Raw genomic sequence first — 16,942 nt, 5'->3', positions numbered from 1 at the left:
AGTAGAGTGGGAATTGGTTAAATTCACTCATCCCTGGGTTTGAACTCAGGCCTGCTAGGTTTGAGTACTACTGCTTTAATATGACTGTATTAACATATATTAGCCATCAAAAATATTTTACTCTTATTCATGCTGGTACTAAATAAGATGTATGTTCTTTGTTTATTCTGGAATTACATATATTTTTATCTCCAATGGAAAATTGGAGAAATGGGCACTTATAATGAAACATAAGGCCTAAAATTATTTAAACCTCTTTGCCCTTGCTCTCCAGAAAAACAATGAATCAATTTGGATTAATTACAATATGCCTACCTTGATACTTTCTGAAATTCCACTGGAAGAAGAGATCCCTCATCCCTTTTGGTCTTACACTGAAGCATAAAATTGCTGTAAAGCTGTTTAAATAGTTGTACTGCTCTCCCATAGAAGTGGGTGCACTTCAGTCATGGAAGAACTAGTTCCAATATTATAAAGCAATTTGTGACCCCCTAAGGTTTTTGTACTACATAGATGTAAAATAATATTATTAGCTCCTACAATCATCACTTCACCATTCACACTTGAAGCAACTGAGGTTTCCACAAATCAGGCAATGTGCAAATTCTGTCATAGTAAAACATTTATTTGTTAAAGTGATATAGATTATTCAAGATTCTACAGTCTTAAATCATGGATGGCAATGTAACATGGATTGATACAGAACTCGATGCCAATGTAGGCTTTTTTCTTTCCTTCTTTAAAAAAAAATACTTGTAGGTCAGAAGAAAAAAAATTTTGGTTTTAAAAGGGGATTAACCATGGTCTGATAGAGCCAGTTCCGCGGCATCAGAGACTTCTGCTTCAGCTCCTGTGGACAATTTCTTCTAGGACACCAGTTCAACAATTAGCCTTTGTGAATTGAAACATTTTTAAATTTTGTCTGGTAAAAATATCAGTGGCAAGTTTTTTCAGGAGAGAGAGAAGTGGTGCTCTTCAGATTAACTCCGGCCTCTGAAATGAAAGAAAAAGAAAAAGAAAAAAAAGAAGAAAGAAAACACACAGCTAATAAGATCACTGGGCTAGCAATCTAGAAGTTACTGAGCTGTAAGCATCCAGGCAGGAGCTTATTGCTACAAAATACTAGATATATTTCTGGATACTATTTAGACATGCACGTCAGCACTTAAAATGTTCCCTGGTAATTTCAAATTATTGAATATATTTAAAAAATCTCATTTTAGAAAGGAATCTAAATGTTTTAAGACTAAATAGTTATGCAAGTCAGAGCCAAATTGAGGAATGGCATTTTTCCTTGCACATTTATATTCTCAAATTAAGAGAAAAAAAGTTACTTTATTCATTAATGCATGCTATTCAGTCTTTAACAAATATTCACATTGGCTTTTTAAATATGAACATTTTAGATCAAATTTGTTCATCATATCTAAAACCTATGTGATCTCTACTTTTTTAATAAATTCTTTTGGAAGCTTTGTATCATATTAAGGTTTTATAAAGTTTAATTATATATTTACTGATAGTGAAGACAATAAATTCATCTACATTAATTAGTTCTTCACCCACAGAACAAATAAATGTGAAAACTGACAATAACTCACAAGCAAAGTCATTTCATAGTTAACATGATTTTGAAAGAAAATCGTATAAAAAGCAATTTTAAAATATTTAAATAACAAACTGTGAAAATGTTTTTTCTCTAATATGGGTTCTCAGTACTCATGACTTTCAAATATGTGTATAAATTCTATACTTCAATAAGATGGAAAATAATTTTTGAGAAATATACAATTTCCTAATAGGAAATAGAAGTAATTTTTCTCCTTTCCATTCAAGAACAACTACATGTTTACAAGTTGAGAGTTATAAAATGCATGGAACAAATGAATGATGAAAATAGCTTCTTAACTTCAAATATTCTATATCAAAGTGTTGATATAGGACAAATTTGGATAACTTTGTGTGGTAAAGGTAGGCAAAATGCTACAGAGATATTTTACTTAAGAAAATATTTCAAAATAGTTAATCAGAATAAGTGAAGTTATTTTTGAGACAAACGATAATTTTTGAGAATGACTGAACAAAGAATTACTGGATGTTTGAAGACTGTTAATAGATAATAGATGTGTATCTGATTTTTAAAAAATAATTACTTGGAAACTACTGAAATATAGACATCACTAGCATACTTTACCTGGAATATTCATTCTAAGGAAAACATTACAAAAATCACTTTAAACTATGATTGGAAATAGCTAAATTCCTCACTATTGGATTCACAGCACAGCTTATTTTGGTGAAATTGGTTATAAACAAGATTTTTATTTATTTTTGTATATCCAGTAATATGTTCCCTTTGATTAAAAAAGTGATTGTACTACACCAAATTTCATTTCAGGAAGTAGTAATATAGAAAAGACTAAATATACCTAGAAGAAAAATATAGTGGACAGTATAATTAGTTTGACTTTGGAAATAATAAATCCTTCCAGAATAACAAACTTTCTTTTAATATCAAGTTAATGATTCTATAAGCTGGAATAGTTTAAAGAGTTTTTGGTTCAATTTCACATTACATAATAACATTAACAAACTGTGGGATTATGGTTTATAAAAAAGTTGTTATTTTGAAGATTAGGAAATAGCAAACGGTTTTGGGAACAGTAGTGTGAATTTGTCTGCCCTGAATCTGCCATTATTGAAATGATGACGTAATATGAAGTTGAATAAAAATTTTATATGTAAAATTCAAAATAACACTTTTTACTTATCAAAAAACAAGCATAATGTTTCCATAAAGATCTAAATATGGAACACAAAATTACAAGAGCATCACAAAGAAAAAACAAGATAGACTATAATAACTGCTAAAATGTTATAAGAACTAAAAATAATGAATTTGGGGTAGGTTCAGCATGTTTTGTCAATGGTCCTCATTTGACAGTGAAAGGGTACCATGCAAAACACTGCACAATCTTATCAACGGTACTACAAATTAAAGGAGAAATTAAAGCTACGTCAACATTAGAGGAAGAAAAAAATACCCCGACATTGAATGGATTTGGGAAACTGTTATTGCTCTTACTCTGAATGTAATTAAGACCTATGAGAGATTTTTTATCTTATATAGTTAGGATATCTAAAAAGAAGGAAATGATTTCTAAAGGTCATTGCTGACACTAGGGTTCTATATATTTTTTTCTGATTTTCTGTAATGTTCAAATAAATATGTCAAAAAGTATGCTTTAATTATTATAAAAATAGTTAAATATTTTCTACAATGTCTATTCTATTACTCTTAATTTACTTGAAGGTAATATCATAGGTGGAAGAAACCCTACAGAACCAAATATTTTATATTGATCATTCTTGTTTGTACAGAAAACATTGGAAACATATCTGAATCATATATACACATTTGTTTTGCTGCTCAGCTCTTAGTTCATACGATTTCCAAACTGTGTTTTCCCATAGTTGTTTTAATATTGCTGTTTATTTCTAATCAACACTAACTTTTTATTCACTTATATATTAATAGTTTGTCTAAAAGAACTACTACTGTCACTTAGGAAACATTTTTTTAAATATATTAAAAATGCATTTTAAGTTTTTTTGCTTATTTTATTGTCTATATATATAAGGAACATTTTGATCTCCATATAAGGCAATGGGCAGTGTCCAAGTGTTTGGAAAATATATTTTGCCACTGGGTGGAAAAAGACATGTATGTTACCATCCTACAGGGAATATAAACTTAAACTAAAATTGTATAATCCTCCTTATCCCACTACCACCTCCCCACCAAAAAAATAAGAAGCTGTGAGCACAAGGAACCTCTGCCAGCTCTCCACCTCACTTCATTCACAAGGTAAAGTACTGCTGACAGTGTGAAAAGCCATCAGAAGACTAGCACACAGGTCACAGTCTCTTCAAAGGGACATTACTGTTTGGTTGTGCTGACAGTTGTAGAAATGATAAGCCTGCTATTGCAGAAATCATTTATCAAATAACAAGAATAGTTGCACTGAAGTCATATGGTGACTTAAATCTGATAACAGAAATGTAGCAAGAAATTGGCTAATGAGTAAATGATGTATTACCACTAAATTCTGTTAACATTCTTCTTTGCCTGTGGATTTATTTTTCTAGCTAATGCTCGTAGAAAGAAAAAAAAAATAGCCAAAACATGGAGGGAAAGTTGTTATGACATTATGACATAATGATTCAAAAAAGGAACTCAATAAAGACTCAGCATAAAATTTTAAAAATAGGTGACATATTCTACATATGCACATTCACTATGAAATCTAATACAAACATACATATGTACACATGAATTTACTACATACAGAAATGACAAATCACTGAAAGATCATGCACCAAATTATTAGTATTCGTATCTGGGTGGTGGGTTATGACATATTTACATTTTTTTTTATTTTAAGCTATATTTTCCAAAGTTCTCTAATACTAATTACTTTGGGACAAAGAAAATCGTTATTAGAAATCTTATGTACTTATCACATTGGCAAACCTTTTGCTATCTCAAGTAGCACACAGACTCCCAAGGAGATTACTTTTCTCTAAACTTGACTTCTAACACTGTGGTAAAATAAGGAAATAAACACAGTAATATGTAACATGCCCCAGAAAATATGAATACTTGGAGAGTTGCTTTAATTGGTAATTGATTGATTCTCCTGCTTCCAAATCTTGATAGAACATTTAGAACCACTCTGGATCATGCTTCTGATAGGGGAAGCTTGATTTTTTAATTCCTTTCTAAGGATATTCTCTTTCAGAACATCCAGGTGTCCAAAGTTATATGATAAATTAATGTTTCCAAGTCAAAGACAGAGGGAGAGAGGGAGGGAAGAAAGGAAGAAGAAAGAAAGGGAGAGAGGGAGAGAAAGAAAGGGAAGGTGGTAGAGAACAAAGGCACCTTCATGCAGGTCAGTTCAATTCTATGAACATCAAGTACGTGCCCGACTCTGTGCTATTGATTGTTTCCAGTGAGCCAGCTGTTTTTTTTTTTTTTTTTTTTTTTTGCAGTATAGGAATGGGACCCTAAATTCAGTAAAGAAATGATGAAAAACATTTTGTTTGATTTGGGAATGGAATTCTTTAGGGGAAACCCAGAACGATGGTCCAAGTTATTGTTATCTTGTAAATAAGAAATGGTTAAATAAAAAAAAGACCCTTATTTTTACTATCAACAAATAAATCAATGGCTTTTTCTAAGAACCTTTAAAAGTAGAATATTTTTTCTGTGCCAAATCTTAAGCAAATGGCTGATGCATCCAGATGTTTGAACAGATTGCTAAAGTGTCATTCTGCTCTGGAAACACACTTTCTGATCCAATTAAAATGCAGGAATCAAATACTCATTTGAAACTTAAAAAAAAAAAAAAAAGGAAGAAAGGAAACCAAGAAGAGTAATTGGTTGCTGACAAAAGGAATACCATGAACATTTCATGTGTTGTCTTTTGCTCCATTTTATAGCGGCTTCATTCATTTCATATACATGAAACACTTCTTTTCATCCACTTTCAGTGAGGCCTAATATATTATCTCAGCTTCTGTTAGGATGTGGAGCTCAAGGATAGGAGTGAATATATTCTTATCAAGCTACTGTCTTCATGTTGGGAAATATTTGTAAAAATACACATGATATCATGCGTGACTACAAATGTGACTCCAAAGTCACACTAGTATTCCCTTTATTCTTACAATGTGAATCAGAAATATTTGGTTAACCAGAAATATGTCTAAATTTAGGAAGTGGAAATTCACTTAACCAAACTGAACTTCACTGTTTACCACTGAGCATTGAGTAAGTTTTAATGGAAAATTTCAACAAGTTACATAAACTAGCAAAACAAAAATTAAAAATTCATTTATAAAAGAATATACCCACTTAAGTGCTGAAGCATGTGACAGGTAACAAGAATCTCACCTGTGTTTCCTGGACAGTCTGGTCAACATTAGTCGGCAAAGCATCTGGGAATAAAATTTTCAGTGTCATGAACAATTCATTTCTTATGAAACAGACCTTAAAATACTTCTCACTGAAACCTTGATAAGATTAATCTTAACAAAGAGTTATCTGCAAATTTTTTTTATAATAACTTACCAGTTCTTGGGTTAATTGCAATTGACTTTATAATACTTCATAGTTCTCTATGGCTATTTCCTGATACATAATACTGCAGAATTTTAAAAAATATTGTTCTAGTTACTAAAATGATTAGTTATCAATATGGAATGCACTTTTCCTGCAAGAGTTCAATAAGAGAATCGGCTTCTATTCATTTTCCTTACTCAAAGTTAACATTTCGACCACAGAGTTGCATATGATTAATACGGAAAGATACATCAAGGAAAAACAATCCAAAGCAGGAAATGTAGTTTTACCATATTCACCACGCAAAGTATAAAATAATAATTTATAATATAAACCATTATTCAATAACCCCCAAGATAATAATAGCATGTTTTGCTAAATACCAGTTTATCCTTATATAAAATAGTAATGTTCTAAATGCAAACATTCTGCCTTCAAATGTTCATATGTATATTCTAATTGGCTATAAATGTTTAATATCATTAAATAGCCCTGTACAGTACACATTCTATTTCCTCCCAAATGTCCTATTTTAAAGCAAATACTCTAGTCATTAAGAAGGGACAAAATTATAAGAAAAAATTAGATGTCTCAGGAAAATGTCAGTCTAAGTGTTCACAGGTGAGTGTGATGAGAACAGTACAAAATACTTTTTGATAAAACCTCCAGCATAAATATTCATATTAATTTACAATGACCTCTGGAGATTAGGTTTTACATGAAAGCAATAACAAGACATGTTCGCATTATACAGAAAAAAAATAATTAGGAAATTACATTATGGTAGAGGCCACATAGTATATTCCATAAGTCCCTTCACGTTGATGGTAACTTTAGATACTAAATTTTGACTTTGAAATAGCTGAAAAAATCAGAAGACAGTGGTACACTGATTATTGTTATATTGAATATTTATATTTGGTGAAATTGCAGATGCATTAATATTACCTTAAAGAGGTAATTTCATACTTTAATATACTTCCAGTTACAAACTGTTACTTTCTATGTCCCCCTCCAGATAACACCACGATTAGGATGACTCCATCCCAGTAATACGTTTACCATTCTTTATTCTGTGCTGCTAAAAGAAGGATGGCTTCTGTTGCAAAAAACGAACAAACAAACAACCTACCCCAAACCTGACAAAACTAACTGTATTTGTAATCCCAGCATGTATTTATCTAGCATGGGAGGGAAAGGACTGAGTAATCTGAAAGACAGAGCTCTGAAACAATTATATTTAAAATTCCATTCATTAATTTTGGTTATTTTCTCTTTCCTCTATGAAATTTTAAAAGTGAGATTTTTTTTATCCATAAATTTACCTCAACTAACACTGAACTCACAAACATTATAAGGTAAATTGTCATTATTATTATTATTATTATTATTATTATTATTATTATTAGTGTTTTATTACCAATGGAGGAAGATAAGAAAAATCCTTTTCCCATCCAATCCACCTCTGGGCTGAAGTCCTTTCCCCAAAACACATTACACACACTCACACACAGAAGCATCTACATACGTTGTTGAAGTGGAAAGACTGGACTCTTCCTGAGACTCAAGGGAAGGCTGAGCAAGGGGAATAGGGTACATAGTCTTCATTCTGTCTAAAAAAAATGAACACTGCTTGCTTATCATTATAAAATGGAGTTGGAATTCTGCCACATCGAGAAGAAAATGGGCTCGTATCTGCAGTCTTCTTTGGAAGAAACACCCCATTTACCTTCACAATTCTTGTACAAGAAGATGCTTTATGTTTTTGAAATTTTTAAACTACTGGCATTTTAATGATTGTTTTTAACTTTATTATTATGAATAAACAGAGGGGGAGATACTAAAATTTAGGAAGTAAAAGGCTATTGGTGTGAACTTTGTGATATTTTTTTAGTTTCATAAATAAATATTAATTTCCTTACAGTAATATAAGCAAATAAAATAGTTAAATTTTAGTTTGGAAGTACTTTTTGAGTGCTTTAAGGCAAAGCAGAAAATACTTCATGAAAAAAAGAAGATTCCTGTGGACAATGGAAGACATAATTTTTTACAATTCTTTAAATTCTTGTGGAGAAAGTATGTATCATTCAGGTAGTAAGCTTGTTATGTCTACAGGTGGCTTACAATAGCTCAAAAACTTATATTCTAAAACTTTTTTAGTGAACTATATCTGCAAAGTAGCTAAAATCAACTGTCTAAAAGCATAAAAAAGCTTACTGTGACCTCAACTTAACTAATACATTTAATGCTTAGAAAAAAATGTAGAAAATGTGTTGTTCTCAGCAAAGGTGTTATTGTATCTAATTTAAATTACTGTATTTAATGTACCTCTGTGCTGATCTATTTGTAAACTAAAAATAAATAATATTCATCAAACCAAACTTCATTTCTTCTTAGGATTTTGAGCCTACTTCGGATGCTTCACTATTCCTTTATGGAACTTATCTATTATATATACTTTTCTTTAAAAAGACCTACTTTAATAATAGTTTGACATTTTCAAATTGGGGGACAATTATCCAAAACAAAAAGTAACACAGAAATACATATAGTTTTTAAAAGAAGTTTGGAGTAAATATCTGTAAATATATTATTTGTCAGTTTGTTAGTGAACAAACTGAAACCATAGTGTAAAATGGTTAAAAATTAAAGAAGAATAATTAAGAACAAGGAAGCAAAAACAATATATACAACCTATACACAGTCAGCAACAACAAACAGCAAAATCATATGCTTTGGATCACATGTACATAGTTGGTTAAATAAGGAATGTAGGAAATGACAGAAAGAAAAACAACAAGAGGGACAGAATTTCTTGCTTATAGTAATAAAATATCTGGATCACAAATCTCCATTGTGCTAAGTAATCAAAATTCTTAATATTGAGCTTTCTTCCCTGGCTCCATTCACTTATTTATTCATCTATCCATTTGCTCATTCATTCATCTGAGTAACTACTGCATTTTGGATATTATACCAGGCACCTTTAATCACCCCCAACCTTCCCATAGATTTATCTTTCAGCCACTTCACACTGAAACTGCCCTGAGCAAAACATTTTTCACATACTTATCAACAACACCAAATAACATCTGACCCTCTTGATAGGCCAATTTTTGTTCACCTATTTTGTTCAAATATAAACTTTTTGAAAGATAGGAACACAGGCCTTCTTAACACCTGTAGAACAAGTGTTCAAGCATTTGGTTAATTCACCCTAAAAGGAGTCTTGTAAAAGCAATAACAATTTAAATGGTTTCAATGGCTTTAGTCAAACAGAATAAAATTTCACATGATTAAATATTATGAGTTCTAAATGTTTATGAGAAATAAAAGATATTTAATTAAAGCTTCATTAGAAACATAAGCAGGAAATTGATTTTAAAAAATCCAGGCAACTGGAGAATAGAACATAAGTTAATCAGTAGCTTGGAGTAGACACACTAAGCTGCTGCCTGTTCTGTGTGATTTCAGCGCCCCCTTGACCACAATGTTCAGTGTGCCAGAGATTCCCTGTTTGGGGATTCATTTCTTTAAGTCTTGAAATATTTTATATATTCAGGATATTTTAATACTATGCAGGTAAAAACTAGGAAGGTGAAAAATAATATGCTTTTGTCAATCAGCACTTCATGAAGAATTAAGTAACTGGTGTTAATTAAAAATGTTTAGTTGGGATTAGAGCATTATTACAGAAATAGTGTTGAAAATACTCTTCACTTTGAGCAATGCTTTGATTTTACAAAATAATACCACACATGTGTTCTCATTTATTCTTCACAAGAACTATATACCTGACCCAGGAAGGCTGATTATATTTTAGAAATGTGAAAGACAAACTTCAGAAAAAGAAGCAGGGCAGAGAAGACATTTAGGAAACACCTAAGGTAATGAAAGCCCATTAAACAAATTTTTTCATGAGTTGCTCAGAAAGTAATCTCTAACTGCTTTAATCTAATCTACTTTTGAATGTCATCACGATAAATCATGTATAATATGTGCCTTGGTCAAGTTGAAATTAACTGAAAATTTTATAAATGCTTCCAACAAGAGGAAATTAAAGCAATGACGGACACTCCTCACCTGTGTTTTAAATGGTATTTCAAGTAATCTGAAAGAGTTACTAAACTTTTACTGTGTGTTTAACTTACTCCCAGGGAGTAATTTACATAAAGTCCATATCTTATTATATTATGGCTAAAACTTTTTGTGCAACGTTCCCACATGAACCTTATTCTCAAAAAAAAAAAAACAAAACCAAAACAAAACAATAACAAAAAAACCCCAAAGTCCTGTTTACTGATCTTTAATTAAACACCATTAAGTTACCATATAATATTGTAAAAAATTTCAGCGAGTAGATAGAACATTTCTCTATAAACCTCGATTTCAGTGACTGTCCAAGAATGTCATATTATCAAGGAGCAATATTACTGTCTGACTAAATTAAAAATCCTTTTTTAAATGACATATTCCCACTAAGCTGTATAATTTCTAATTAAATTTCATCACAAGTTTTGGTTCAAATAATAAATACATTTACTCAGAGAGAAACATTCAAATTCAGAATTACAGAGCAGAAGGCAAAAACGAAACTACTACCTGGTTAATGAGCAATGACTTTATATTGCTTATAAATGTAATAAGAACTCTATTAGAAGATTTTTATTTAACTTGGTGATAAAAATAAATATTCCTTTGATAAAGGCAGTTTTGTATTTTTGTTTCCCTATTTAACTTGCATTAAGAAAAATATAAAGCTCATTCATTCACCAAATCTTTACTGAATGAATGAAAACACCTTCATAAGCCCAGGCAGATGCATATGACTTAAAACTGGCCTGTGACTTAAAACTGAATTGGCTTTTTTTGCCAAATGAAAAATCAATTGCATTTTCTTCTGCTTCCCACTGAAAAAGCTGTGTCATAGATGAGAAATATCTTAGACCCATTAAGGCACCTGAACCAAGAATGTTGATTAGAAGGGTACTTATTTTAACACTGTCTGGGTATACTTGACTATTTTATTTTAAACATGACAACACAGAGCTGTTCTCTAAAATATTTGCCTAAAAACAAACACCACTGTCATTGAAAGAAAATATACAATCTACTCATTGAAAAATACCAATCATCCATAGGTGGTACTTTGTAAGACTGGAGGAAATATCATTATTTATGCAAGACTTTTTTTTTTTTCATATGACAACTTTCATTTTGTGGTCTGCTATTGCAGAACCTGGTAGCTGGTCCTAGAATGGGGAAGGCACTGCTGTCATGCTTTTTCCCTAAACAATTTTATATATATGACCTTCATATATACATGGATATATATGAAGTTACTTCATATATATCCATGTATATACGAAGTAACTATACCCTAGAGGGTTTATACGCCATGGCTCTGTTAGCCATGAATCAGAGAGATAAGACTGGGATTTCAAATTCCAATTTCCTATGTGAGTTCTCAAAATAATTTTTTCATTAAAAAGAAATAATAGGTTACACAGTGCTTTCCAATATCCACTCAGAATTTGAAAGAGTTGCTTTTCCACTATGCCCATCAGAACTGTTGGACTGAATTAACATCGCATTCATAGACATGCTTCTTTTAGAAAACAGTCCGCGTGTGTTCGGTGAGTTAATATAATAATAGCATTCCTTTAATTCTCCATTCAGGGAGTACCTGTGCCTTGCTCTGGATCTCTCAGCAGGCAAAGTGAGAAACTTACTTGGCTTTGAATGTGCTCTTTTAGATGTGGGTCCCTCTGTGCCAGAATCAGGAGGTCGACTAGCTAACTGCAAGGCAGTTGAGTTGTTCCTGTTAGTGTTTTGGGACTCAACATTTGTGACAGCTTCACTCTGTGGTTCGGTACTTGGCTTCGTGCCAGTCTTTCTTTTCTGCTTTTGGGACACAGAAGTACTTGAAGTCCAGGTAGGAGGCAAAGCAGAGGTAGTGGTAGAGGAGTCCTGACTTGAACAAGTTTCTGAACATTGTATCACATTGTCATTGGCAACTTTAAAACACTGGGCATTCTCTTCGTGTCCCACAGCTTGTTTGGACAGGGACTGGGGCAGCGTCACACTGCAGCCTTGTATTTGAGCCCCATTAGTTTGAGAGCAGACGTTGCTGACCTTGGTGACCTTGTGTTGCCCATTATTGTTACAAACCTTATACCGGATCATTAGAATGATGATAAAAACCAGCACAGAAGCTACAATGATTCCACCAATAATAATAATCATGGTGCCTCCCAAAAACTGGGACTGCATGAAATGACACCGCACATAATCCTCTTCCGTAGTAAACTGGATGCAACCCACGACTCTTGTGGCAGTGAGGGAAGTAATGCCATCATCATATATTGCCAAGACACACAAGTCATACATAGTTCCAGCAGCCAGGTTATTGACAAGAAAAGTTTTGCTCGTAGGAGGTATCATTCTGAGGGACAATGGAATTTGTGTTAATATTAAAAACAAAACAAAACAAATACACACACAGTCATTATGACTTTAGTTCTGTTTCATTTCAGTACTCATTAAGATAAGCACATTTAAAACATATGAAATATGAGAAAATGATCTAATCTTATATTTACCCAGTTAAAAATGGCTAAAAGTCATTATTGGATTCTGCATTATATTAATGGTGCCTGCACTATGTCTTGACAAGCTTACTAATTACATTGCTTGGCAAAGCAGAATTCCTAATAAAATCCATTGCTAAAAAATCATTTATGACAAATTACTTTTGAAAGGTGTGACTGTGACATTATCTGACGACTAAACAAATCCATTTAGCACTTACAACACCTCTGTGACTAAAAGCCAATTTGAGGGAAGGGAAAACACTGACAATCACATTAGAAACCAGAACGGAAATGCAATTCAGAGTATTTATTTTTCAAATCAGTTACAAGCTACTATGGAATGGTACCCATTAGCTCTATCTTTAATAACTAAGATAATTACTAAGATTAAAGTACTTTATTTACAGATCTCAACCCTCTCTTATGTCTTCAACACTTGGTTCTCAGTATGTTTTTATCTATAAATGAGGTTGATGCATAATATTATTCTAGAATCATGAACAGGGCAAAGCTGTTGACCAGAGCATAAATCCCTATCCTCCCCATTGTGGGCTGATGAAATTACTTTCACAACATAGTTTGTAAAGTTTGATAAGAGTTTAAGATATCTCTGAATCCATTGTATCACTAAAGTCTTCTGTGGCTCCTATTCTCCACTACCTTTTTCTACTCAGTAGTAACCATATATGACTAAGATTTAATTTGGAATAAAGGCTTGAAACTCTCTTTTTTCTCTGAAAGAGTTTTAGAAATTTCAAGACTTGGCAATGCTAATCTATTATACAACCTAAATAATGTGTTCTAAATGTACCAAGAAACTTTTAGGCTAGAGTATGTATTGTGGTTGAGATCACTACCATTTAGTTAGTGCATAAGAAATGCCAGGCATTACTAAGCACTTTATATGCATTATAATTTCATTTTTACAATGACTTATGAGGTAGTCATTATCACCATTTTACATGTGACAAACATTAAGGTCAGGAATTCAAGCAATTTCCTTAGGGTCATAGAGAATTTACTTGTCATGGAAGGATTAAAATCTTGGAATTTGGAAAATAGAAACTGACCTATTTCACAGAGCTAATGTTTAAAGTATATAGAATGTCTAGTAGCTACAGGAAAGTAAGGGGTAGGGGTGGATGCTCATCTTTGACAACGGGTTAAATAATCCATAGCCTAAGTGAAAAGCTGAGTATGACAACAGCAAACTACTATATGCTAATATACACGCATCGCAGTCTACATCCCCATACATTTAGTGATGAGAGGGATATTAGAAACCATTTACTCTAATCTCTTCCTTTTAAAGATGAGAATATTAAAACTCAGCCAAGTAGAACCTTGCCCAGCATCGGTCACATGTTTAGGTAGGTCAGTTTTTTTTTTTCCTACCAGCCCATGCTTATTTTTTAAAAAAAAATTTCTCTCATTTCCGTACATGAGTAAAACTCAGATTATCTTCAAGAATCCATCTGGGTATATAAACACTGATTTGATCTTATTTCAGAAAAGCTGAAAGGCAAAATATATATATGAATATATATAATATATATATATATTCATATATATATTATATATATGTGTGTATATATATATATATATATACACATGTATACACAGGTATATTTCAAAGCCATGATTTTACATCATTTCCTAGGAGTAGCAATAGTCTATCATGAGTGAAATTATATGGAGAAGTAAAAATGTATATTTCCAACTGAAAATTGGACAAGATGTGACTATAAATCAATGAGGCTGAACTTTAGAAAAACATACCAGAAATTCTTTAGTCAGATGCAAATTCTCCACCAATATCCTTACCCAGAGATTACATATTTAACTCCACTGATACTTTCACTGCTCAAAATACTTATAAACTTTCTCTTTGGAACTGTCTTAAGAACCAGTGTATATGAGGCAACACACACACACATAACTCAATCACTCAAAAAATCAGTCTCATTATTTTATAGTTACATCCTATTTTTGACCAAAAATGGCAATACCCATCTTGATCACCCACCTTATTCACAAGACTTGGCTCCAAATGGCTTTTGCTTGTTTCCAAAATTCAAATTCACCCTCAAAAGACGAAGATTTGCCACCACTGAGGATATTCAAAATAGTATGACGAAGGTTCTAAAGATAATTCCAAAAATGCTTTGAGCAATGGCAGCATTATTGGGATAATAGCATAGCCTCCCAATGTGACTTCCTTGAAGGAAAGAATACTCATGTGGATGTGTAAGTTCTGGTATGTTTTTGAATTTTTAAGATAAATCAATCGTTCTCTGATAGTCACATCTCTTAGATGAGAGGAAAAAAGTAAGTAAGCATAATATTAAATATAAATTTGAACTCTCTGAAAATAACAGCATTCAAAATATTTCTCTACATGTATTCACCTTTCACAAGCCTTACATTATATACTTTAAAAAGTGGAGTACTTTAATTACAACACAGAGTAGCACTGCTGATTGAAAAAACGCAGTAGTAGATTATCAAGTCCTACACTAAGATGCACAGCAAGTACAAAAATGTGCTTAATTTTTCTTACCTGTAAACAAGGGTGTCATCATAAGTACCATTGTACTGGATTTGAAACATACGTATTCCCGGGATATTTCTTTGAAAATTAAATTTAAGCAGTGCCGTAGATGATGTTGCTTCTGCCACCACAATTTTATCTTGACTGACTTTAGTATCACCATTACTAGTGCTTGCATTAGAACCTGACTTAGTAGAAGTTGAGATATCTGAAGAACCAGGATCAGGCTCATGGATATGGTTCGTACTGTTTAGTAAGTGAGGGAGCTTAATTATATGAAGATCCACCATTTGTGTTGCTTCCCCAGCAGGATTGGAAGCAATGCAGGTGAAAGCACCTGTATCCTTAATAGTTGTTATAAGAATGTCAAGTGTTCCATTATCATACACCAGAGATCTTGTTGCATTTGAAATAAGCTTCCCTTCAGGAGAAATCCAGTGAATTGCAGGTTCGGGGTCTCCCCTGGCTTTGCACCTCAAGGTTGCCCTCTGACCCTCCAGGACTCTCATCTCATGTGTATGACGAGTAATGAGAGGAGGCTCACACAAAAACTCTTCCTCAGGAATTGACCAAAAATAGCGGCCAGTTAAAAGCGCTGGGGAAGCACAGGTCTCCAGGTCATCTTCTCTGGACAGACGCCTCAACCACAGCAATTCACAGTTGCAATGCAAAGGGTTTCCACCAAAACTTAATGCAAAAGTAGATGGGCTTATGATTCCTGAGGTTGCTAGGACCTGAGCTCGCTGAAAGAGAGGGTCAGGTGGTAGCTTCTGCAATTTATTTGATGTTACATCTAGCCGAGTCATCTTGTGCAAGTGGGAGAAAGTCCCCTTAGGAATGTTATCAATCATGTTGTGATCCAAACTGAGGGTGTGCAAGCTAACCATCTTCTCAACAGCATCCCATGGTATTGTTTCTAAATTATTATAGGACAGATCCAGCTCCTCGAGGGCAAAGACATCATCAAATGCTGTAGAAGAAATTAAAGTCAGCTGATTGTTGTTCAGTATCAAATGATGGAGATTGGAAAGCCCACTGAACATATCATTTGTAATTTTAGTCAATCTGTTGCTATTCAAATGCAATGCCCTCAGATTCCGTAAGTCAGCAAAAGCATGAGGTGTAATAAAACTTATTGTATTCCTGGATAGAGTCAGGTCCACCAAGCTGGTCATATTGGCAAAATCTTTCCTTTTAATGTTTGTAACAAAATTGTCTGCCAAACGCAGTTCCACAGTTCTTCTGTCAATGTTTGGTGGCACAAACAAAAGCCCTTTCTTGGCACAAAGGGTTGCAAGATTAGGAGACAAAATCTGACAGACACAACGCTTTGGACAGATCTGAGCTTTCACTGCTATGCCAATGAAAAACAGATAAAAAAGAAATTTTTCCATTGTAGATCAGTTTTAAGAGCCTGTAAGAGAAGACACAAAATATAGTGTTAGCATCCAATCATTTGAGTAAAGTTCATATTCCTACTAAAATAATCTTTTTTATGCAAATTAGAATACAGAAACAATTTATTCACTTGCTTATTTAACCAAATATAAAATATTAACTCTGTATTGTCTGTGTAGTAGACCCTAGGATAAAAATTATATATACCATTCATGACCCCATGAGATTTAAAATCAACTGGTGAAAACAAAGAAGTCAACAGATTATTATAATTCT

At 32.7% G+C, this 16,942-nt stretch overlaps 1 protein-coding gene across 3 annotated transcripts; it reads right to left on the bottom strand.

Moving 5' to 3' along the window:
- Window positions 1-827: 827 nt before the first annotated feature.
- Window positions 828-16,663, bottom strand: LRFN5 (leucine rich repeat and fibronectin type III domain containing 5; the record flags this gene model as incomplete). Of its 3 annotated transcripts, XM_082619300.1 has the most annotated exons (4): window positions 15,278-16,663; window positions 11,857-12,569; window positions 5,957-6,000; window positions 828-993 (listed from the first exon to the last, which is right to left on the bottom strand). In XM_082619300.1, the coding sequence occupies exons 1-4, from the start codon at window positions 16,660-16,662 to the stop codon at window positions 976-978; spliced, it is 2,160 nt and encodes a 719-aa protein (XP_082475426.1). In that variant the 5' UTR covers window position 16,663. The 3 variants fall into 3 exon arrangements, with proteins under 3 accessions (XP_082475426.1, XP_082475427.1, XP_082475425.1); XM_082619301.1 differs by lacking the exon at window positions 5,957-6,000 and having other exon boundaries at window positions 935-993; XM_082619299.1 differs by lacking the exons at window positions 828-993; window positions 5,957-6,000 and having other exon boundaries at window positions 11,627-12,569.
- Between the last annotated feature and the right edge of the window lie 279 nt (window positions 16,664-16,942).

The sequence above is a fragment of the Mesoplodon mirus genome (assembly GCF_964341445.2).
Source record: "Mesoplodon mirus genome assembly, chromosome: 4".
Classification (NCBI taxonomy): domain Eukaryota; kingdom Metazoa; phylum Chordata; class Mammalia; order Artiodactyla; family Ziphiidae; genus Mesoplodon; species Mesoplodon mirus.
The sequence above is the reverse complement of the archived record's forward strand: the minus strand, read 5'-3'. Positions and strand labels throughout refer to the sequence as shown.